The sequence below is a fragment of the Ixodes scapularis genome, unplaced genomic scaffold (assembly GCF_016920785.2).
Source record: "Ixodes scapularis isolate PalLabHiFi unplaced genomic scaffold, ASM1692078v2 PGA_scaffold0__279_contigs__length_252992795, whole genome shotgun sequence".
Lineage (NCBI taxonomy): Eukaryota > Metazoa > Arthropoda > Arachnida > Ixodida > Ixodidae > Ixodes > Ixodes scapularis.
The window spans coordinates 29,305,712-29,331,855 of NW_024609835.1; the positions used below are offsets into that span (position 1 = coordinate 29,305,712).

Below are 26,144 nucleotides of genomic sequence, written 5' to 3' on the forward strand. Positions count from 1 at the left end.
TGTCTATGCGACTTCCGGAATACAACCTGAAGCAAACTGCAGTCAGTCTAGTTTTGCGGTGCTCCTGTGCATTCCTATGCGAAAACGCGCGTGTATTTTGATACTTCGTCGGAAGATAACATGAATCACTTTTGTTGTTTGGGCGGTACCGAATAATATGCGCCTTTGTTATCCTCGTTAAAGTGCAATTGCTTTAGTTACATTATTATTCTTCAGCAGTGAATGATGTTAAACTTCGCTATATTTAAGTCTCAAACATATGTTCCATTGTTTAGCAAGACTTGTTGTTGGGCTAGATGTTTCATGGTACTGACAAAAACTTGTATGTGCAAACAGAGAAGACGAACATGAAGGAGTGAGAAATGCTTTGTTCAAAGTCAAGAGCCTTTTTTGCCTGTTTGTCCTCAGTGTCCCTCTCTCGTTATCGTAAATTAACATGCTCAATCATATACAAGCACAAGCGCAACGCAACTTTATCGCAGCCAGCCAGAACATGTAGATAGTCAGTCAAACTTGACGCCGCAGGTCTGCACTCAAAAATCTTGCTGATGCGTTTGGTGTGACCTCAAGCTTGTTTCAAGTTCCCAAGGAGTGCACTGATCTCTGCAGGTGCAAGGCCCTTTCTTGGGCAAAGGGCGATGCATCTTGCCTGACAGGTAGAAAAAACAATCTGGCTCACCAGTGGGTTCACTTGTGAAGTAGAGAAAGGAACGTTCAAGAAAGGGCCCGTCATAGAAGAAACATAGTTTAGCAAGACTTGTTGTTGGGCTAGTTTGTTCATGCTACTGAGTAAACTTGTATGCACAACCACCGAAGACGAACACAAAGGAGTGGACAAGAACAAGCGCAACGCATCATAGCAGGTGTGTAAAGACGAGATAGGGTCCTAAGCACAATGAGAGTAATATAGAGTGCATTCAAGGTTCGCCATAATTCCGGTGGCGCTTATAGTATATTGCGTATATGCCGGCCCTACCCCTATATAACAATGACCTCGTCGTGCATATTTGAGGCATGGTCACACAATTTATACATCATACAAAAGTCAGTGTACAATCTTTACATAGATTCGAACGGGAGTCATCGCGAGGTCCGTGCTTCGGACGCCGCATGTCAATGATTTCAAGGAGAAAACTCGACACTCGGCATTCGAACCACAAATATTGCGGTGATTCGTGTTTGCAGGCAGTCTTTTGTATGAAGTATGAGCAGGGTTACTCCGTCTTTACGATCAACTAATAACCAACTAATATATTGAAAAGATAAATACTAAGGTATGTGGGCTATGAGAGGAGTTTCTTTTTATTATTTCCTACGCCGGGCAGGTTTTTTCGAGCACCTGCTTACTGGCTTCCGCATATTTTTAAAGATTTTCAGTGTGCGGATAATTTTTCAATCACAGAACAAGCACCTTCGCACGTATGCATGAGCAGAAAGAAGAAAGTGGTAGTTAATATTGAAAATTGAACCATATTACTTGGCCTTCACTTTATTTTGATCGTCCACATCCACAGGAACTTACTGATGTAGTGTTGCTGCGTAGTTCTTGCCGTGTCTCATGGTTTCCAAATGTCGGTCGTTCGTTTGGCACGTAAAAAGCGCCAGTTGAACCTCCAGCGTACATTATATGACTCTCGGTGTCTATAGGCGCAGTTCCTCCCTCATATTTCAGTGACGTGACAATCTGACAATTGCTCGGCATCTATATATGGCGAAAGCTGTTTTGCAGAGTAAAAGCAAAAATAAATTGCCCCGCATTTTTATAACATCATTGATCTCGGCATAATTTGAAACCCTACTTTGACCTCACCTATGCGCAACCGAGAGATGAAGAACGCCGGGATATGTTCAACACTCTAATACCTACATTGCTCAGGTCACTTGGGAAAACCAATCGCTGCAACCTATGAAGGAAGCTCGGCGGATGTCGACGCTGCAGACATGTTTGGAGATTAAATAAAACAGCGTACACTTTGACACTGAGCATGACTAAGTCGAGAGGAACGTCATGCTCAGTATCACAACTCAGGCTGTTTTCTTTTATGCCTAAACATATTTTCAGCCTTGCCATTCCCCGAGCTCCCTCCGTACATTGCAACGATTGGATCTTCGGGCGATTTGCTGTAAGGAAGAAGTGAGACGTACCTTAGAGTGGATTATCACCATGATTAGTGATGTGTAATAATTGCTCTTCGGCATCGTCATCCGCTGATGTCGCAGTCCGATTGACTTCAGAGCGATAATGAGATGCCAGGGACTCGATGCTCCCATAGCGATCACGCCTCTACATGCTTCACCATTGTGAAGCATGTAGAGGCGTGATGTAGAGGCTTTAGCTCGCTTCTGATAGAAAGTATTGTTCACAGGCACTATTGGGCTAGCCAATTTAAAACCCCGTACATTCCGTCGCGTTATCTTAGACCCAAATATCCTTAGTGTATACCTCGATGCTAAATAAAATTTGGAAAACGAATTCGTAAATATTACGTGCCAGCCATCTTCAACAAACGTCCTTCTGAAATTCATAATATAAAAACAAAATATAAGCTTAAAAAAAGCCTTGAGAAGTATAAGTTTTAATATTGTTTCATTAACGTTATGTCTTGTTTGTGTTTCATTTTTTTTGCTGACTATATATGTGGGGTTTCGCTTCACTGACTGCCAGGCGCTGCCAGACAAGCCCGATGTAGCTTTGGCAGGCCTAATTCCGTACCTTTTTTCTTTTCAAGTAATGAAATTATTATTATTATTATTACCATTATTATTGTCGCTGACAGTTAACTAACGCAGGGGGTGGCCTATGCGGAGCGCAAGTTTGTCTGCTTCCTACGCAGGGGTTACCGTGATGTCAGAACGCCGAGCTTTGATGCGCTCCAATTAGAAGGACAATGGGTGGACCTCAATGTTAGCTGCCTTGAGGTCTACCCATTATCCTTCCGATCGGAGCCATTTAGAGCTCGCGACATTCTGACGTCACTGCAACGCCTACGATAGAAGCAGACGAACCTGCGCTCGTCATAATGTTAACGCGTCTTGTTTTGTGGTTCGTTCTTTTGCGTTTTTATCGGGTGAAGCCTCAATGCTATTAGCGGCGAGAAGTTTTGGTGGCGCCCCCCTACGGTTCCCCCTTATGACGTCATTACCTTGCAAACAACAAGTTCGATGGTATTTGTAAATAGCATGGTGGAAGCTTGAAATCATTGCGCTCTCAAAGGAACACTGCCAACACCGTCAAAATTAAAGTTCTTTAATTCCTCTTATTTTGTCAATGATAAATCCCCTTTCCGACGTCATAGTCAGCGTTTGGCCAATCGTGGAAGGCCGACTACAGCGACGCTTTCGGTCGCGCTCGTCGCCAATTGATAGCGGAGCGATGATACGACTGAAAGGAACTTGCCACGCCTTTGCGTTTCTTAGGTGCTCAGTCACTATAGGCCTTTCCAGTGCTTATCACCCAGACGAAAACAAAAGAGAGCTACTGCGCACGCTCAGAACGTCTTCCGCAGCACAGTAGAGGAAGATGGTAGCGTGCGGAAGGCGATTTTTGGAAAAAAAAGTTTATATTGAATACACCTCACTCCGCGAACATCAAGCGGAGTTGGAGCCGACTGCTTTCGCACAGTTAGAACGACTGCACGCGGGCAGCCTCGCGGATTCCCCCTTTAAATTTGGTGGGTTGGCTGCCACTATCTATCTTCGACGATAACCCGCGAGGCAGCGGAGGCAGCCGTTTCTGCTGCCTTGGCGAGTCCGGTTTCTTGTTTGGTCGAGGACAGGCCTTTCCCTCAGCGCAGGACGAAAGTGCGAAAGCGTGGACAACGCGATCCGCGTGCGCTCTTTCGGGCACGGTCTGCTTACGTCGGTGGGGGAGGATTTTGTTCTGTATAGGCGTGCTATCTAATCCAAATGAGTGGAGTAGGATTTATTTTCTGAGCTAAAGAGTTAGCCGTCTGAGTGAGAACAACACGCCTACCACCTTTTTTCACTAGAAATACATTGTCGAAAATGCATATGTCAGGTCCCTTTCATTACTGGTTGTACTGATAGCAACAAACCTTATCATCCGTGTGCTGCGCGGAACATTATACTCAGGTAAAAAAAAAAAAAAAGATACGCAAACAACAAAGTATACGCACTAGTGCGAGAAAGTGATCTTTCAAGGGTAGGTCTGACTGAATAAAATATGCGAAAGTCTGAGAGCTGTGTTTCGTTTTAGTTTTATATCGTAAATGCCCGCGATGAGCAGTTAAAAACGACACCTGTGTCGTTATGAAACAAGTTTGCTATCTGCCATCTGCCAAAGTAGGAAATATTTTTGTATAAAAACGATGGTTGGAAACGAAAGCAGCTACATGTATGGGATGAACTAAAAGCAGCGCGTGCGTGGCCCGAGTAGACGCGCTGTGGTGACGTAGGCTCGTGGCTTGAAAACACATGCTAATAAGAATGCAACGTTTCCGCCCATATAAGGTACCAAAAGCTAGTTCAAACCAAACGTTCTCAAAATAAACATTAATTGACCTCCCATATTCTTCACGGCTAATTCCTGATATTTATGTTACTTTACAAGGGCGTCACGTTTCCGTCTTCGTCACTAGCTCTACAATAAAAAACATTAATGTTAAGAGAACTCCATCTCAACTACAGTGACTATGTTACAAACAGAATAAAATAATTATGATGCGTATATCGGTATAAAAATACATAATCAGGTAAAAAGTGTAAACTGAGAAGACACCGAATTCCCAAAGCCAGATTTTAAAAAGAAATGTGGATTTTTTCGCCATTTTTAATGCGACATTATCGTTATATGCCTACCTCACCGGACGACTCGTGCTCGTTGACGGCAATTGCTGATCACTAACTATGCCCAGAGTACGGCGCGTACTTTGAGTCACTGAACTTTCGTTCCTCACCTGCGGAGTTGTAATGAACATTCGCGGTACGTCTTGTCTAGGCAGTGACCTGACAAGTTGTGCTGAAAACAGGTTGAGAAAGTTAAATGGACGCAAAACGCCCGTTAGTGTTAGTTCGTAAACCATTTGATACCATAAAAATTGTACGCAGTAAAAAGAGATCTGAAACCGATCTCCACATCGTCCGGCAGCGGTTTCTTGCCGTTGTTCTAGCGCAGCACATGCTCCAGTGGCAATAGCATTTCAGTTGCAAAATTGGAGAGATGTTTTGCTTTATTACTGGGCATAGCCTCCTCTATGCTGACAAAGCCCGGCAGATTAGTCACGTGACGCGGTCGCCGAAAGTGAACAGGTAGAGCGGTAAGCAACGGAAAAGAGGAGAGTCATGTAACGGGTACCCCGCCGCGGCGAGACGCCGAATCGCACTATATTTTTTTCCTCTCCTATTGACGAGGGGAAATGGAACGCCACCCCTTCCCCGTTCCTCCGTTTCGGTTTCGTCTGTTTCGTTTGCGCTCAAAACTTTACGGCAAACAGCCGGGGCTGATTTATTACAGATTATAGATATTGATACAAGGGAACAACGTCCTACGGTCAGTGTGCTAGATGACGAAGACGACGTTGACAGAAGGACACACCGGGCGACGGCGGTGCCTCAATCTGAGCCCTGGGCCTCGGTTCCTCGGAGGCGGCAGTTCCTACTTTGGCTGGGCTACCTCCTTGAAGCTTGATGCTTCGACCCCAGTGGACCCTGCAGTGAACAACAGCGCCATCATGTTCCTGGGGCTCCTTCATTCAACAATCGACCGGCATGCCAAATCCCCATGCCTCGCTGCTCACCCACCCAACCCGCCTCCAAGAAGTCTGGACTTCTGTGAATCGGACTGCCATTTTCCCCAGTACCAACAGCCCATGTCGTCTTCATCTTGCATGTATATACTCATCACATTATCATGTTCACTAGACGCGGCACCGCGAGCCTCCATGGTACGGGCTGCTGCCCTCCGCGGTGCCGTGGCTCTCCAGAACCAAAAAATAAAGACAAAAGACTATCCCCTGCTTGCATTTTTCGGCGATCCATGCGCCATAGGGCACACAACTGCCCAGAGAACGCAGATGGTCCTGAGGACGTCCTCAGCTGGTCGAGACGTCTTCGTCCCGGCGAAGACCTCGTCGGGACGTCCGGAACTAGTCGGGACCAGGGCCGTACCCAGGAAAAAATTTCGGGGGGGGGTTTTCGGGGACAACGGCGGCCATTTTGAAAGTGCCTATTGTCTTATTTTCGCCTATGAATCATGTGCATCAGTGGCATAGTTGCAGCAAACCGGAGAACCGGTCCCGGTTTGGTACCCGGTAGCCGACTGGCGCCACTGCGCGTGCGCAGAGGTGGAGATTAAAATCGGCTGGCTGCAAGTGCACCGACCAGGGCCGTACCCAGAAAAAAATTTCGGGGGGGGTCAGAACCCCTTAACCCCCCCCCTGGTTACGGCCCTGGTCGGGACATTCCGGTCCTTTCAAAGACGTCTCGAGGAGGTTTTGAGGGTCCCTTATTTAGGAAGACATAAACAGTCTTCTCTCGAATGATTTTCAATAGTACAAAATGTTTTTATGCAGGGAAGTGAAAACGAAACCAGAATGAGTACGACTCATAAGAATTCATTAGAGGATACTTTTACTGAACATTCTAATTGCGGCCGCCAAGGCCACAAGCCTCGGCGGCCGCAATCGTTATAGCCTCGACATCAGCAGCCAGTCGCATCGGTTTCTCCCGAGCGAACTGTGTGTTGTGTTTTGGGTCCTCGGCGCTCAAAACATATGCGCTGACTACCAGACTCCCCAAGAAATGTTCTGTGCTACCAGATCCTCGCGCTCTAAATCTGCGACCAGGCGCTCTATGGCTCCGTCATCGAACTGCCAGGCTTTGTGAGTATAGAGGAGGCTACGCACTGGGACGTGATAATCTCGCGCTTGTCATTGGGCACCGAGTCATTGGGTAAGCTAACTAGAGGGAGATTGATAACTTTTTTGTTTCAAATGAATCGCTGTATTAAATACATTAAAGAGTTTCCGAGAGCGTACAATAACGGCCTCTGTTATGCCACGCTAGGTTAAGTCATTATATTTTATTCTGGTTTATTCAGGGATGGGGAGACGTCAGTTTCCATGGATCCACCCAAATACCGACACCGAATATCGACGTCCTGGCGGGAGACGGTGTCATTCTCAACAACTATTACGTTCTGCCTACCTGCACCCCATCCAGAGCAGCACTGATGACGGGGCTATATCCAATCCACACAGGTATAATAAACATATCCATTTTTAAATAATTCAGAAAAAAACTATTTTCTGTCACTTTAGCGCTGCCGGCTATTATTTCGAACTTCAGGATAGTTAGTGTTCATTCATTGGAGATATCGCAGTTCTTACCGAAACTGAGCACCACGCAGAAAGCCCCGCGAAACACTTCCAAACTAAAAACTGCATTATTCATATCAGAGCTCAATAACGTGGTATGTATTTACATACAATATTTTCTTGACTCAAAAATATAGAAGTGCGCAATAAACATTAAAAGGGTAACAATAAACACTATACTGTAAACGACTTATATTTCGAGGGCTCAATATTTCGCGATTTAGGTCAATGCCGAAGTTTTAGAATAATTCGCGGGTTCTAACTTTCGATACGCGGTGGGATCTGAACATAGATTCCAATGTGTTCATATTTTACCAGAATTGTTCGCGGGACCTATTTTCCAAGTATTGTGGGCTTTTCGCGAAAATCGCAAAAATTTGGTCTTTGCGAAATATAAGTGGTTTACAGTATATTATACGCATAATTTTCACATTAGAAACATATGTTAACTCTACATTATAAAACCACGATATACACTATACATAGCGTGGCATTTTGTCAGTTGAACTTAGAAGACTTCGATTTCTGTAGAAACCAATTATGTCAATATTTGCTTGGGGAAAACAAGCCGAATGTTAACACAGATTTCATTACAGGCCATCTAATTTTTGAAGTATCACCTTCAGAGTTCAATGTCATGTGAGGTGTTCGAAACTGTTTTCTGCTTTGTAAATGTCCTTTTACAGTTATAGTCTAGCCAATCAGCGTAAGGGTGTGAATAGTGGTGCTTGTGTTTCGATTTTAGCTTTTTTTATTTTCTTGTTTGTTAATGATCTGTCCGAGTGCATAGCAGAGAGGTGCATATGCAGGAAGTAGTGTCGATGCATGCCTTCCTTGTTCCGTTGTGCTCAACGACTACCCAGAAATTCTAGCCGTAGCACCTATTTTTGACTAATTTGCTCAAGCTCATTCGCTTGCCTTGTCTCCTGAAAGGACAGTGTTAGTGCAGTTTTGAATTATATTGATTTTTCCTGTTCTTTAGGTAGAAAACAAAAGTCGGTTGAGATCTTTAAGCCATGAAACACGTCCTTTTTCCTAATTTTTTCAGGCATGCAGTCGGACATTATCGAGCCTGCAGCACCGTGGGGTCTTCCGCTGGAAAATAAGATTTTACCGCAGCACTTCAGAGACTTGGGCTACGACGTGAACATGATCGGGAAAGTAATGCGCAGTGAAAATTATTATTTTATATTGGCTTCTTAGTCCCGAGAGCGTAAACACTCGGAAGCTCCTGCAGCTTAGATTACAAAAGCGCCAGAAAACAAGGACAACAGAAAGAATAGACGAAACGATGCGCTACTGTCAACTGAATTTTTATTCGGAAAAACAAACATATATATACACCCAAGCAACCATTTGCTTGTAATCAAACTTCTCGTGAGATTAATTGAAATTCCTTATCTGATAAAAGGACTGAAGAAGTGCCGATACATGCAACGCCCTTAACCCTGATTTTAAAAGCCTCGAAGATTTCTCTTTCTGTTCTTGTTTTATATCTTCCCAAAATCGGGGTTAATCTTCGAGGATTTTAAAATCAGGCTGAAGGGCGATGCATGTATCAGCACTTTCTCAGTCCTTTTATCAGATAAGGAATTTCAATTCATCTCACAAGAAGTTTGATTACAAGCAAATGGTTGCTTGGGTGTGTATATATATGTTTGCTTTTGCGAATAAAAAATCAGTTGACAGTAGCGCATTGTTTCGTCTATTCTTTCTGTTGTCCTTGTTTTCTGGCGCTTTTCTAATCTAAGATGTACCAACTTGCCCAACTCCAGATTCTTCTACAATTTAGCTCCTGCAGGTTTACTGCTTCATGATGCGCTCAAAGCACCAATCAAACGTCTTCCCTTAATCAGATTAGCAAATGAATTGGTGACTGGCATCTTTCTTGCTAGGTAATTTGGTCTAAGAGGCCAACGAGCATTGGCTACTGAGACCGAACAACCAGCGGAGTCCGATACCGTGTGAACTTCCCAGTGGGTAAACTGGTCAAGCCAGGACGACCGATGAGTTTTTCTGAACGGATCGCTATGTAAAATATAATTAGGACCCGCTAAAAGAGTCGAAAGCCGACACTCTCAGAAATGCGCGCACGCATACTGTCCCGACATCCACTCTAAGCGCCAATCACAGGTCCAGCATTTATCAGCTGATCAATCCGGCGGTATGAGAGCAATCTTGCTTCAAATGCCATGGAGTCTCAGCGTGCGAGATGAACGGATGTAATTTTGTCATTTAAGTGCGCTGTCATCTAAGCCCAATAGAGCCAGCCAGCCATCCACGCCGGGTATATTTATAATAAAGCGCAAAGACAAAACCAAAGAGCCCGACAGCGCATTTTGACACGCCAGGTAATGCGACTAAAAGGCCGCAATAAATAATTGGTGATTGAAATGTGGTCTGTTCTGATGTCGATGAAGTCAGTTATCAGCGTATTCACAAATCATTTTTGCCCGTCCTAGACGGGCAGAGATGACAATAAAACAAACGACAAGGACAAATCTGTAAATTTGAATTTCAACAAACATAATCAGTAATAAGATTGTTTTCATCACATATTATTTTATATGACGAAAATCTTGCTTAGAACATCCGAGATGTAGGGCCCCATGGTACTGATTCACAATTCGTCCACACTGGGCCAGAGTTTGATAGGTTTAACAATAGCTTTACCAATCTGGATAAATTTACTCGAAGTGAAGCGTTTTCTTCCTCCTTAAGGATGTTCAAATTTGCTTCAGCAAAAATCTGCATCACGTGGTCATATCGCAGTTTAATGAGCAGAGAATGTCGTGTGTAACTTCTTTATACTTTTTCAGTGGCACTTGGGATTCTTTAAAACGCCATACGTGCCCATCAAGCGGGGTTTCGACACAAATTTCTTTGGTTTTTACACCGGTTCCAACGATTACTACAACCACACCTCGGGCAGCGAAAACAACGAACAGGTGCAGTATTCTATCTAAAAAATGAAAGCCGTTTACAACTCCCTGTAACACCGAATGGGAGCGCAGCTTTTGAGGAGGAGGATGGAAGGGTACTGAGGGGAGGGTATATCCCTCCTCCCTCCTCCTCACCTCGTAATCCTGACTGCTATTCCGCCACGGGGGCCACGTGACACCCGTGAGGTCACGTGACCCCCCTGAGGTCCCGTGACTCCCCCTGATGTCACGTAACTCCCGTGACGTCACGGGGGTCATATGACTTCGGGGGGTCATGTGATCTCACGGGGGGGGGGGGGGTCACGTGACCTCGAGGGGGGGGACGTCACGTGACCTCACGGTTACGCCGACGCCGAACCTTGAAGTGTAGTTGAAAAAGTCAAAAATCATACTTCAGCCTCAGAAGCATAGAGGTTCGTTGATATTCTCCGGCAATAGCAAACTCCTTTAATGTTCACAATAGTCTCTGTAGCACTAAATGGACACTCGCACGTCGTTGAATTGCCTGGGACACGTATAACCTCAGGATTATGAACAACTTATCTGGTGTTACGAAAACTTCGGGTCAGCAACTGTAGAGTGCGACACGAGAGCGCCGACGGTAGAGAGCCGTAACGTTAGCGTCCACGACCCAGCTTTGAAATTCCTTATCAGTTAACCTGAGGGGACCGATCTCGCCCTAAAGTTCAAACTTCCAATTTTCTAGCGATAACGCCCTGGATTCTTTACGTGGTAGGTTAACCTTTGTTAGGGATAGCTAAAGACCGGCGAACCCCATAAAACCCATTTCCCCCGCGACTTGCGTGCAGAAATTATCAATGCAGAAAATAAAATAAACGTACGCGGTGAAAGATGGCGCCAATTTCACTATCTTGAAGTCCTCCGCAAATTAGCATTGTGTTTAGTTTGGCGTCTTGTCGGTCATGAGGTCGCTGAACGCGGGGTTTTCTCAACCTCGAATCTCGGACAAAACCTCACCCATTTTCATGTTGACCTGGACAAATGCTCATCGATTTTGCCATCGACCCGGACAAAGGCTCGTCGTTTTATTAATGTGCCGGGAGAAAATTTTACGAAGCTAAAAGTTGTTTCTTTGCAGCGGTCTTGATTAAACTCCAATTTTATGCGTGTTGAAACTCGAAAATGGAAGGAGAAGAATTCGTAAAGTTACACTTTCCGTCTGATAGCCATTATGAAACATAACTGTGGCACGGCAACAGTGACTGATACCACAAGAGTGCTTCGCTGGTGGCCACACTGACAGCCGCGTGGGGACGTAGTATACACTATTAACTTTATCAGGGAATGCCGCTCCTACAAATATCAGACATCTAGAACGGCATGAAAGTGCATAGTACACCAAAACCCCGAGACTGGGGAGAACAAAGAGCGTCTCATCTTATATGCGAGCGAAGCCAGAGCTAGACGCGCGAGGCCAACGCTTTTTGGGTTACGGCCCCGCTGGCGCGCTCAAGCAAAGCAGGAACGCACAGAGCTTTTGAGCTGGCGCTTCTAGCTTTGCTCTTGTTCGCATGTGAGGTGACACGGAGTATTCGCGACTCCAACTAACACTAGGTGGCGCCACTCATTTTCCAAAATGGCGGTTATAGTGAGGGTCGGAGATGCGTGCCGCTATTGAGCCTGTAGTGTGTGCTGGCTTTACTGAGCGACACAAATTATTTCTGGGGATACGAGGAAGCTAGGCTGTTATGGGCGCAGGTCACCTCTTTATCCTGAAAACAAGAACGGTGTTTAGCGTAATATTTACGCAAGGATGTGCGTTTTAATTCTTGAGCGAAACCGAAACTAATCTCTATTTTGGATTTAATTTCTCGGTATAGATTTTAATTTCGGATTCTTTCATACCTCAAGTCTCACATCGTAATTATTTAGTTAAAGAAGTTTTTCGCCGAGACTTTATTTTGTGACATACATGTTTTAATCCAGGCTGATATTTGTAGTTGTTGAAAAAATCAGTGCTGATATTTGTGCGTTGTAGCTGCCTTTTCTTGCTCAGACCATGGGAAGTAATGAACTCTGGGCCTTTTAATAAGTTTTTGGGTATTGAGATGATTAATAGGTTTAACATAATTCCCAGCACAAGAATAAGAGAATAATTCCAATTTTTACAATATGTCCACAAACCGTATAAATTAATAAACGCTGTTCTCACTGCAACAACTCAAAGACGGACTCCGAGTCAGAGAGCTGAAGTGTGTGTGTGTGTTTTATAGGCAGCGCGTGACGCATAGGACTTTATATTACATCCAGTGTTTGACTGTTTGTCTATTTTAAAAACGAGGTCAGAGTTTGTCATATGCTAAAAAGAAAACAAAATTATACCTTTCTGGAAAGACTTTTATGGTTAAATGGCGTATTTTCGTGATCTTAGCGTTAATTGGGGGCATACATTGCCGCGATTGGTATTAATAATAATATTATAATTCAGATATCTTAACACGTAATTTTTTCAAGCGTTGCTTATGATCTGATTTCGAACGCGCGAACAAATATGGCAACCAAAAGTGTGCTAATTATCATCACTGGTGCCAATCGCAGCATGTTTAATTACCAAGTAATAAAATAAAAATAGTCCAAAGTCAATGAAAACATTTTAGCTAATGTGAGAAATTCAGGTAAAATTACATTAATTGTGGTTAAAGTATATTTTTCTATCAAAGTTGCGACTTTTGACAATCGGCACGACGTAAGTCGCCGCCAATATCCTTCCAGACCAAATGGCCAAAAAATATTTTTTTAATTACTATTTTTTATAACATTTAGTTACTTTCATTTTTACGCTCCGTCGTTTTGCCAATCTCAGCCTTCCCAGTTCAAAGGAACGCCTAACTGCTTGCAGGTCTGCTCACTGCAGCACGTTTCGTTGGCGTTGGAAGCCGGTGAAACAGTAGTGAGTTTTAGTATTGCGTATAGGAGCGAACGCAAGCACTGTGCAAAAGCGTTAGCTTTGCATGTTCCACACTGCGCGTGCGCGGAGCCCGAAATCGCGGTCTTGAATTGGCCTATGGCGATGAGGCGCACGCAGAACGTGGGGCACGCAACTTTAACGCAAACGCACACCGCTTGCGTTTGCTTCTATGCGCAATACTAAAACTTTTCCAGTAAGTACATACCGGCTGCAGCACTACGTTGGGACTGTGAACGAGTGTTGTTTGCATTCGGAAATGACATTTCGCGAGCCATGATCGCGAGCAGTTCCGCCGTGCCCGCTGAGCAGGAGAATCGGGGGACCCTCGCTAGAGCGCTTCCCGTTTCCGCCGCGGGAGGGCGAGCGTCAAGCTGGAGACGCGAATAGGCACCCTATTGTGCCTGATAGTTTAAAGTCGAGTGGGCTCTTTGTAACAGTTGTGGCTTGGTATTTTATGGGGAATAATTTGGGCATTATTCCTTGGTCAAAGAAAATCACGGTCGAGTGCCATCGACCACTCAATCGTCAAGATGTTAGTCACTGCCGTCCCATGGCTTCGGACTGATTGGATGCCGTCTTAGATTTGCACTGTGCGTCATGTTATTACGCAATTCCCCGTATATGTGCGGAATAACACACCGATGAGTTCACAGCTCACGTAGACAATCAAGTTTGGCGACGCTCAAAGACACAAGCTAGAACGAGACCGGTCAGAATTTGACTTTATATATCCGATTTCAAACACCGCTGTCACACTGTTGCTGCGTGGGCTGAATGATCAAAGAAATCGCTGACAAATGAAAAGTACGTGCAACATTGGCAAGGGCGGAACGCTTATTAGCCTGCCACAATAATTCGTCCGGTGAGCTTTATTCCGGGTCTGCGCAAGAAATTGGGGAGCTTTTGTCCGATGAGTTTTTGTCTGGTTACCTTTTGAAACGCAGGGCTAATGACACGGACATTTCGCGACAGGATCCGTCCCGCGGGGCGATCGTGCTGTACCCGAAATAATCCTCGAAAAAAGATAAAAGCGGAAAACGAAGGAACCTTTGGTATACGTAATAAAAACACTTATTTGACATGCAGAGTGAGTATATGTGTACGGTACTTGCATTTGTTTTCGTGTAAGCTAAAACGGTCTCTAACCAGCCTCTGTTATGAGATCTAATCGCCAAAATGCACACGACAGCACTGTCGAAAATGTGTTACCTAACTCAGCTGCTGTGTTTTTTATTCGTAAAGGCTATTTGTAGAATACCGGGGAAAAGCACACCGGAGATGGGCTCTCCAGAAAACACCTCACCCACGTTTTAGCGAATTCGGAGCAGAGGAAAGCTCACCACACTTTAGACAGACCCAGAGAAAAGGTCAACATAAATTTAATTTCTTTCTATATATTGGTGCGGAGACGACGAACGTATCGGATCCCTGGTTTGAAAAGTTTGGTCGTTATTATCTTAGAACGGGAGTGAAACCAGGGCAACAGGCATCTCCAGCGCGTGCGGGAGGTAAGCAATGAGCACTGCTGTAATCCTCGCTCCGCTAATGTGACTATTTTTACAGGACAGCGGCCTTGTTTAATTATGACGAGGCCGGAATCGGGGAACATTTCTTTATACGCCGATAGAACGGTGCTGGAATTTAAAGCGTTATTTCCTGAATAAAGTGTAAGCTATGGAGATTTCCGCACAGCCGAGGCAGTTCCCACTACTGCGCAACGATTTACAAAATGTTTGTTGTCACAAAGTCTAAGATAGTCCATCTCAAAGCGGCATTTTATTTTTAGAGATGGTCTACTACTTATTGTAGATTTGTTTTATCATCATTGCAGATATGTTTTTCCAAAGAATCAGTCAGCGAATCTTGGTAAGATTTAGGCCCTGGTTCAAATACTGAGTAATAACAGTGTATGGTATAACTTCAAGTTTATTTTATAGTCTTACGACTAATACGTCTTATGCAGACTGGCAGCCTCAAATTATCTGTTATTCGAATTGGCCTTCTGCACATTGCCGAATTCGACTAATTGTCCTTTTACTGTTGCTGCGCGTTGACGAATAGACGTTTGACGAATTTTCAAATCTAAGTCAGAGATCTGCAGGGGAGCCTTCTTCCGTATCCGTCAAAAGGCTGGTGACCTTTCCTCCGCATCCGATAGAAATGCGCTTGGGCCTGTGTCTGGTGCCGCCGGTATTTCAAAGATTACGCGAATCTACAAACCATCCATTGACCCTGATAGCTCAACTGATCGCGCGCTCTCGTGTCGCGCGCTCTAACGTCAGCGCTCTAGTGTCGTGCGCTCAAAAGGGCCTCTTTCCAAATTTTGTTCCTAAGTTTACTTTAGGTAACAATTCCACCTTAAGATAACCTTCATAGAGGTGTGCTAGTTCATATCTTTGTGGTGAAAGCGTTGAACAATAACTTTTTTTTTTGTTAGCCTAGAGTTAACCGAATAACCGCTAAAAACGTAATCGGGATTAAAGCATTATTCGATTGATCGCTAGGTTATTCAATTAAGTGTCAGCCCTTTTTTCAACGTGAAAAAAGCTGTATACCTTAAAGTGACCGCGAAAGTTTAGCTAAAACAGTTTCAGTGGTCAAATGAATACCTTGTGGGAAGGTCGGCTATCACTATGGATAACGCAAACAATTGTATTTGTGTTCTCTCACGGTGACATCATTTCTGCTCCGTTTAAAACGACTGACATTGATGGTATGCCTTGACTTCGAAAATAGATTTTATTCTATTTTCAGCACCACATTGGACTCGACTTCAGAGAAAACGAGACGCCAGTATTCAATAAGACCGGGCATTACAGCACAAATCTCTTCACCGACAGATTCATTACCCTCGTTGAAAACCGGAACAAATCGAAGGTAATGTTCACAATAAATGGTAGAAGCTAAAACCTTCATACTTAAACGCGTGTGTATGTACTGCACTGTAAGGTACTCGACACGCCGTACCGTGATTATCATTAATTTTGGTTAACTATTGAGGCAGAATCGCGGTATCACGCCCAATTGCTATGCTATCTCAGTGGCAAAGGCACCTAATCCTTATGCATCTGAGACCAGATGTTAGTTAAAGCATGACACCAATCTCTCTTCTCACCAAATAAACTCATTAATAGAAGTTCAACAATTGCTGTTTCAAATGCATTCCCATGCATTAGAGCAATTTGGAAAGTTTTCAAACTGCATTTCCTGGGTAGAGCGGACGGCTCAGGGGCGATCGGAGTGTAATTTCGGGTTTAGTTGCCCATTGTTCTCAAGCAGACAACTATTTTGAAACGAAACATTTCAAAAGACTAGAAGACATGCTCCAGAAACGAAACGAAAGTTGCAGAAAATTTGGAGAGTGAAAAAATCGATTACAGCTGTTTTTAAAGAGAACGTCCAAAAACGCGAATGATATTCATATCATCTGCATTTTCGCATCTCCAGCTTTGTGCTTGCTGCACTAGTGGAAATTTCAGTTCACCATTATGCTTCTCGCGTGATTTAGGCCTCCCCGAAAATTGACTGATTTAGGGCCTTTCGATGACGCTATATGCAAGTTTCCACTTGAAAAAAAAAATGTTTATTTTCTCCAATTTATTAAGGTAGTAAATTTATGTTCTATTGCTCAGCTAATCCGTATGATTTTTTTTTTTACAATTCCTGATGTCCACCGTGGCTGGCAAGTAACATTTTTTCCTGAATCACCCTATCTGTAGAAATGATTGAAAGTCTCTGCTGAAACACCCGTTATTTTAACTTGTCAGGGGGAACTGAACTTTACCTTCCACGACAGGTTTGTGCCTAAGCGTCTCCCGAAACTGGAAGTAACGCCGAGAAACTTTGGCAGGCTGTTCGTGTTAAGGCCCGTTCACACATATGCAACCGAGTAAGACCGAGAGAGACCAGACAGGTTTTTGAGCTCCTTGCGACGTTTTAGGATCGGATGCGCTGCAGCGGAGCTGGTCCTAAGACTTCGCTAGAGGGTTAAAAACCGGTCTGGTCTCTTTCAGTCTTACTCGGTTGCACATGTGTGAACGGCGCTTTACAGCCACTGACACTACAAGAAACAGAGGGCGTGGCTATAGTTCCAAAGACCTCATTAACACTCCGTACACAATGAGATAGCGGTATTATCCGATAATAATGATATAAAACGAGGCAAGAAGCATGAACATATAGGACACGCACTGCGTTTCTTAGTGCTATTGGCGACTACAGAACTGTCCGCGATAGCTCCTTTAAGTTAGAAACAACTTGCATATTCACAACAGGTAACTAAAGGCGCTTACACAGTGTTTGCTATGGTCGAATAGAAGTTAAGCGTGCTTCAAGCAGACACACTACTTCGTAGCTCTCGAGTCATGGAATCGTTCTGCGGACTAACCAGAGAAGACCATAGCCATGAAGAATAACGTGACGTGTGTGCTTATGGAAGAGAAAAAAAAACACCTTAGCGCCAGCTTAGGATGCGTGAGAGGGGGGGGGGGGGGGGAGGGGAGGAATGGAGTTATTACAATGCACCTAGCTAGATGTTCAACTGTAACTAGTGTCTATGGGACTTGCGGTTTCCCATTGAAACTGACAGCAACCCGTCCACTTTTGCGGTTCTCCTGTACATTCCTAGAAGAAAACGCGGGTGCAGTTTGTCATTTAGGCGGAGAACACCAGAAATTACCTTTGCTACATAGGTCGTATTGAATAGAGGTAACTTTATTAGCATCATAAAAGTGAAATCGCTTTAGTCACCGTATGTTTGCGATCAGTGAGCGATGTTTAACTTCCGACTATTCCGGGTCCAATCCCATGTTCCACGGCAAGTGTGTAGAGATGAGCGGAGAATCCAAGTGAGAATAACAGCCGAAGAGAACGTGGGGCTTGTTCAAGGAGCGCCAGCATCCCTATGACGCTAAAATTTATACGCTGAGATATTTTTATGAAATAAAATCACCCCCATTTACGAGCGGTTTAAAAGCGTGAAACAGTATGATTACGCGCACTATAAAATGCATTATTTTATTATTCTGCCGACCTTCACGGGCGGTAGGGGTTTTCCGACTTTTCTTCATTTTAAAAGTTTCCGAGCATGCATAGATGAGTTTAGAACGCTAGAACAAACTTAGCTTTGTAATCATACATGAGCAGCAGCAGGAATAAAGCGAATGGTATATTTATTGAAAAACGCACTCATTACTTGGCTTTACTTCATCATTGATCGTTTACATGCGCAGGTAAGTACTGACCCAGTATTTGTGCGTAATTCTAGATAGACGTTTCTCTTTATTTTCGCTGTTCTCTTCATTGCTTTACACGTAAACGTCCTTGTAGAAAAGCGCCGAAGCCTTGTTCGCGCTAACAGTGTCGGACAGTATATACATAAATACGTGAACGAAGCCATTTTAGCACCGTTTTAATGCCATGATTTTAAAGGAAAAACGCCATAACCGACCAATATTTTCGTCTGCGCGACTGAAACGTCACAAGCTATCTAGTACGTACAAATTATTTGTGACATTTGTTCTTATAACCAAGCGCAGGAAGAAATTGCACTCGCTTTTACCCATAGAAATGCATTCGAAGTCAATTTTTGACTGGTTTCTGTCTTCCTGAATTTGAAACAGCAGACTAGCGCCAGTTATACCTCTAGCGTAGTTTAAAATAACTGGGGGGGGGGGGGGGGGGGGGCACTCAATTGCTGGGCCGGTGGGGGGGGGGGGGGGGGGGGCGAGCCCTATTGCTGTGCTTATAGGGGCGGGGAGGGGGGAACTTAATTGCTGGGCCTGTTCGTATAAAAGAGGGTTTTTCTCTGTCCAGCCCGCCTTGCCCTTCTAGGGAGTATAGTAAATTAACCGACCCCACGGACGTCCGTGCGGCGTGCAGTTTGGTAGATAACTCTTTACGGATTGAAGATGAACACCGAATAGCATTAGAAAAAATATGTGGGAGGAGATTCTCGTGAATTTTTACCTTGTGGTTGACTGCAGGAGGAATTGCTCAAGGTGTGGAACCGTTGCTGACAGATTCCCCTCTCAACGTTTATCCACAGCCCTTTTTTTGCTACTTCAGTCATCATGCAGTGCACAGTGCGTTGATGGCAGAGCCGTTCCAAGCTCCCGCACGCAACGTTCTGAAGTTTCCCTACATTGGAGAGTCAAACAGGACCATTTACGCAGGTGAAATATGAAATACTTTCTTTGCCTCTAGATTCGCTGGTCTATGCATGCATACAGTCATTTACCCACTTTTCTAACTCACATTTGTATGAATTTTAACGATTATTTAACTGCCGTCTCTTCTAGTTTGGTTTAGCGTGTAGGTGCCGTCCTGGGGTCTCCTAATGGACCTGTCAGGAAAGTAGCGCGCGCCTCAAGTGGAAAGTAGCGCGCTCACGTCTGTTAGCTCGCCTGGATGTATGAATGTATTGAAATGAAGCGGCAGTTTGGGCGGTAACGTGCGCTACTCAGCGTGCAAAACCTCGAGTGTGCTCGACGTAGCTTGGCTAAAGGGTGCGACACCCTCACAGTTCCCATAATGCGCCGGAGCGCTCACCAGTGGCACTGGTGTTTCCAGAAAGGTTCACTGTATTATTTGGAACCACTATGCTTAGTTTTATGAACGCGAAATTATTAACTGTCCCATGGAGCGAACTGACGTTATCAGCTTTGAAACCACGCCAAACGTTGGCTAAACGGCACCTAAAACCCCCTTTTCCAAGTGAAGACGATTTCTGATGGAGTATGCTTTCATTGGCTGGCCCGCGACATCAAGGAAAGAGGCTCCCACTAGCTCTCATGCGGCGTGATTAAAAAAACAACACAAAAAAAACAAAAAAAAAAACAACAGAGAAGTCTTTTACTTGGCGGCGTAGCGCAAGCGGTGGCGGCAGAGCCAGAGCCAGTCCGGGCAGACTTCGGAGCGGTAGCACGGCCGAGCTCGGCGGGGCCCCTTCACGAAAGCGCGCGCTCGGCCGTCCGCCGGCGAAACGTGGCTGTCCACGCCACTACGCCGCAGACGAACTAAGGAAGCGGAAGAACGACATTCATGCTTTCAGATTCACAACTCATCAGAAGTGTTTAGGTGATCCTCGGACATTTTAATTGTAAATTAGTTTTGCGATTTGCGTGTTTGAATTGAGGGCTGAAATATAATATTTGTGGTTATACGATGAAGTCGGAGCAATCATAGTACCCGAAAATTTGAGAAACGCAATGCTTCTCGGGCGTCTTGTTATATTTCCGCAGCCAAAGAGATCGACCTATTGGCTACTCCATTTCACTATAGGTGGCGCCACTCGTTTTCCAAAATGGCGGGTATATAGTGAGGGTCGGAGATGCTTGCCCCCGCTGAGCCTGTTTAGTGTGCTGGCCTCACTGAGCGACGAAAGTTATGTCAGTTAATACGAGGAAGCTAGGATGTTCTGAGCGCAGGTCACCTCTCAATGCTGACAAGCGATGTTTAGCTTAATATTAGCGCCAATAGGCACTTTTTAATTCTGGAGCCAAATCGAAACTAACCTCTATTTTCGATTTGATTTGTTTGTATAAGTCTTAATTTCGGATTCTTTCATAACTCAAGATGTGTCTCACATCATAATTATTTAGTAAAAGAAGTTGTTCACGGAAACGTTCTTTTGTGACATACGTGTTCGGTCCAGGCACTTTAAAATCTTTTAGAGATTTCAGTGTCCCTTTAAAGACAGGGTCTTTCATACACCTTAGAAGTAATAAAATATTGTTGTTTTTTTTTAGAAAAAAAAAAAATCAGCGTTGATATTTGTGAGTTTTCGATGCCTTTCCTCGCAGAGATAGTTGACATCTGAAATAACAAACTCCGGGCGTTTTAATGGGTTATTGAATATCTAGAAGATTAATTGTTTAACATGGCGTAAAATGTATTTTTGGACTGCCACTGGATTTTTAAAGTAACGTTGCAATACCTTTTGTACCTGCACTAAAAACCGCGTAAAATTATTCCAAGGCTGCGACTCATAACCTCTCAAGCAAGCGTCATTAGCTTTGTTGGCATGCGTTGAAAGTCGCAGAAACATGTTGAGAAAAACGAGCGGCGTTCACCCCATCAACTCGCAGGTAGAACAAGCGGCCACGTGATTTAGAACCGTTTATCTAATGTTCATAATAACAAAGGCTGGCGTTTGCAAAGCACAGGACACGCACTCCGTTCCTCAAATAGTTAATGTTTGACTATTCCCGGCATCCCAGCGGTTGGACACGAGCCACTATCGGAATGCATTTCGAGGCATTGATCATCCCGAGCCCAAATATAATGCTCCCACAGTGCACGTGTTTACTGCATTTAAATATGCGCTCATGCAATGGACACGGGGATCCCAAAGCTTGATGAGAAAAATCCTGGGGATCGCGTTGTTGACAATGCCAGTAAGGCAATCCTCACAACTTCATGTAACTTTGATATTGAGAGACTGAAAAAACCTTCCCTTTGATTTTCAAAATTACGGTTTTCAAACTTACATTCTTTTCATGTTAAAAAGTACGGTTCACCATGAAGCTTCCTGACCAGTGGCCTGTGTACCAGTTTTCTGGGGTCCTACTAGTGCTAGTAAGCGTGTGTAAAGTGAGAAACATTCCTACACCATATATTGCCAAGCGCGCAGCTGGCCAAAGAGGCAGCGCGGCGTGGCCTGACGGTTATCGCGCTTACCTCCCACGCGAAGGACCAGGGTTCAATTCCTGAGAGCGACGCGTCTTTTGTTTATCTTTGCAATTTAGTGTTCTGGTGAGTTCGAGAATCCGGTTGCTTGTTCGAGGTCCGAATGTTGTACGCGCCGAACCTTCTACGCAGATTGTTCTAGGTGCCCACGCGTGTACATGGGGCTCCGCGTGCCGAGCCGCAAGCTGCCTCGCCCCAACGCTTGACTGTTTCGACGCCTACAACGCTACCCTTTCTCTATTTAGTTTCGGGCACAAGTTCGCACCATTAAACGTTTAGTTCCTTCAGATATTCGCCGCCTCATCATTTGTCAATCGTGACAATATAGTTTACAGCCCCTTTAGTGCACCCATTTACCTCTGAAAATGTGGTTCCCAACGCTGCTTTGCCACAACGCGTTTGTGATTCAAAGAAAAAATATAAATCAAATGAACAGCCAGACACACGCCTTTGTACAGGTATGCTAGACGCCCTCGACGAGTCCGTCGGGAGGGTTGTGGAGGCCCTAGACAACGCCGGCATGCTTGAGGACACCATCATTGTCTTCAGTTCTGACAACGGCGGAGCTCCATGCGGAGAAGCATCCAATAAGGGCTACAACTGGCCGCTGTGGGGAGCTAAGTTCACTCTTCGGGAAGGCAGTGTCCGAGTTCCGGCCTTCGTTTGGAGTCCAAAGTTCCTGAAGCAGTCCCGTGTCTCCAACCAGCTCATGCACATCAGCGACTGGCTTCCGACGCTGTACACGGCAGCAGGTAAGGAAGTTGGAGATATTCGGTAGAAAAATTATTTTCAGCACCGCCATAGCCTTTTTTTTGTTTGCAAGATTGTGTACGTCGTCATTTTCATCAACACTCAAGGTATTTCTCAATCAAGCAAAGAAACAGAGGTCTAACGGGATATTTTGCAAAAAAAAAAAAAAAATCGCGACTTGAGTGTACTTGACTTTCTATTTTTTTATTGTACACTAACAATTCACTTTGCTTACAAATAATTAAGAAATAAAAGAAAGAAACTTTAACTCTTATAATGTAAACAGATTCAGACTTCAGTTGACGTTGTCAATGTGGGACACAGGATGAGTGCCGAAAAACGAATTTTCCACCGACGGTCCGAAACTATTTCGAAACTAGGCATCTTTAAAAGGAGAAGCTGAGGCTAATACATTTGGCGAACAACAAGTTGAATAGCTGTTTGAAAAAAAAAATGAATGCCTTCCTTGAGAGCTAAAGTAAGCTAGGTGTTAAGAATATTGTAGATTTCTCGATCGTTCATGGTACAAAGTATTATAAGTATGCCTTCATCTAAAACATAAGTCTCAAAATCTAGACTTTGCAGTTTACTGAAAGTGAAATTTAAAGTCGTAGGTTAGAAGCAAGAAAGGCTTGCCAAAGCAGGGATGAACTCGGGAACATTCTTTGACGTTATGAATAGCATTCCGAGTGCACATGAACTTGATGGTGTCTTTTGAAAAGTAGAAGCTAAAGGAGGAAAGCATCTAGCTCAAAAATGTCACCAAAACAAACTCCTGGAACAAAAAAAAAAACTTTCAGCCTTTCCACTCTGGTGGAGAAGGAAGACCAGCGAAGCTGTTATCGTTACGATGTCTAGGACGATGCCTAGAGGACGACGTCTAGCACGACCTCAAGGATGACTTCTGGGCGTCCTCAAGGACGACGTCTAGAATAATCTCAAAGACTACGTCTAGGACGACCTCAAGAACAACTTCTTGGACGACCTCAAGGACGACGCCTAGAGGACGATGTCTAGAACGTCCTCCAGGACTACGTCTAGGACAACCTCAAGGACAACTTCTAGTACTACCTCGAGGACGACGACTAGCGGATGACGCCTAAGACGACCTCAGGGACGTCTAGGACGACCTTAAGGACAACGTCTTGGACGACCTCTAAAATAACTTCTACAACGGCCTCGAGAAAAACGTGTGGGACGACATCAAGGACGACTTCTAGGATGCCCCAGAGAACGACGTCTGGGACGACCTCAAGGATTACTTTTCGGACGAAGTCGAAGACAACCTATCGAACGACCTCAAGGAAGACGTCTAGGACAACCTCAAGGACCACGTCTAGTGTAATTGTAAGTGTAATCATACTGAAACAGTATGATTACGCGCACTATAAAATGCATTTTTTTATTATTCTGCCGAACTTCACGGGCGGTAGGGGTTTTCCGACTTTTCTTCATTTTAAAAGTTTCCGGGCATGCATAGATGAGTTTAGAACGCTAGAACAAACTTACCTTTGTAATCATACATGAGCAGCAGCAGGAATAAAGCAAATGGTATATTTATTGAAAAACGCACTCATTACTTGGCTTTACTTCATATTGATCGTTTACATGCGCAGGTAAGTACTGACCCAGTATTTGTGCGTAATTCTAGACGTTTCTGTTTATTTTCGCTATTCTCTTCATTGCTTTACACGTAAACATCCTTGTAGAAAAGCGCCGAAGCCTTGTTCGCGCGAACAGTGTCGGACAGTATATACATAAATACGTGAACGAAGCCATTTTAGCACCGTTTTAATGCCATGAATTTAAAGGAAAAACGCCATAACCGACCAATATTTTCGTCTGCGCGACTGAAACGTCACAAGCTATCTAGTACGTACGAATTATTTGTGACATTTGTTCTTATAACCAAGCGCAGGAAGAAATTGCACTCGCTTTTACCCATAGAAATGCATTCGAAGTCAATTTTTGACTGGGTTCTGTCTTCCTCAATTTGAAACAGCAGACTAGCGCCAGTTATACCTCTAGCGTAGTTTAAAATAACTGGGGGGGGGGGGGGGGGGGGGCACTCAATTGCTGGGCCGGTGGGGGGGGGGGGGGGGGGGGGGGGCGAGCCCTATTGCTGTGCTTATAGGGGCGGGGAGGGGGGGAACTTAATTGCTGGGCCTGTTCGTATAAAAGAGGGTTTTTCTCTGTCCAGCCCGCCTTGCCCTTCTAAAGAGTATAGTAAATTAACCGACCCCACGGACGTCCGTGCGGCGTGCAGTTTGGTAGATAACTCTTTACGGATTGAAGATGAACACCGAATAGCATTAGAAAAAATATGTGGGAGGAGATTCTCGTGAATTTTTACCTTGTGGTTGACTGCAGGAGGAATTGCTCAAGGTGTGGAACCGTTGCTGACAGATTCCCCTCTCAACGTTTATCCACAGCCCTTTTTTTGCTACTTCAGTCATCATGCAGTGCACAGTGCGTTGATGGCAGAGCCGTTCCAAGCTCCCGCACGCAACGTTCTGAAGTTTCCCTACATTGGAGAGTCAAACAGGACCATTTACGCAGGTGAAATATGAAATACTTTCTTTGCCTCTAGATTCGCTGGTCTATGCATGCATACAGTCATTTACCCACTTTTCTAACTCACATTTGTATGAATTTTAACGATTATTTAACTGCCGTCTCTTCTAGTTTGGTTTAGCGTGTAGGTGCCGTCCTGGGGTCTCCTAATGGACCTGTCAGGAAAGTAGCGCGCGCCTCAAGTGGAAAGTAGCGCGCTCACGTCTGTTAGCTCGCCTGGATGTATGAATGTATTGAAATGAAGCGGCAGTTTGGGCGGTAACGTGCGCTACTCAGCGTGCAAAACCTCGAGTGTGCTCGACGTAGCTTGGCTAAAGGGTGCGACACCCTCACAGTTCCCATAATGCGCCGGAGCGCTCACCAGTGGCACTGGTGTTTCCAGAAAGGTTCACTGTATTATTTGGAACCACTATGCTTAGTTTTATGAACGCGAAATTATTAACTGTCCCATGGAGCGAACTGACGTTATCAGCTTTGAAACCACGCCAAACGTTGGCTAAACGGCACCTAAAACCCCCTTTTCCAAGTGAAGACGATTTCTGATGGAGTATGCTTTCATTGGCTGGCCCGCGACATCAAGGAAAGAGGCTCCCACTAGCTCTCATGCGGCGTGATTAAAAAAACAACACAAAAAAAACAAAAAAAAAAACAACAGAGAAGTCTTTTACTTGGCGGCGTAGCGCAAGCGGTGGCGGCAGAGCCAGAGCCAGTCCGGGCAGACTTCGGAGCGGTAGCACGGCCGAGCTCGGCGGGGCCCCTTCACGAAAGCGCGCGCTCGGCCGTCCGCCGGCGAAACGTGGCTGTCCACGCCACTACGCCGCAGACGAACTAAGGAAGCGGAAGAACGACATTCATGCTTTCAGATTCACAACTCATCAGAAGTGTTTAGGTGATCCTCGGACATTTTAATTGTAAATTAGTTTTGCG

At 44.7% G+C, this 26,144-nt stretch overlaps 1 protein-coding gene across 1 annotated transcript in view; it reads left to right on the plus strand.

Moving 5' to 3' along the window:
- Window positions 1-26,144, plus strand: part of LOC8035409 (arylsulfatase B) — a 50,890-nt gene that overhangs the window by 2,648 nt on the left and 22,098 nt on the right. Inside the window, exons 3-7 of the mRNA XM_042291614.1 lie at window positions 7,058-7,217; window positions 8,383-8,495; window positions 10,154-10,282; window positions 15,960-16,082; window positions 19,252-19,378. Of these exons, the coding sequence (XP_042147548.1) occupies window positions 7,058-7,217; window positions 8,383-8,495; window positions 10,154-10,282; window positions 15,960-16,082; window positions 19,252-19,378 (652 nt within the window). The remainder of the gene's footprint in view (window positions 1-7,057; window positions 7,218-8,382; window positions 8,496-10,153; window positions 10,283-15,959; window positions 16,083-19,251; window positions 19,379-26,144) is intronic.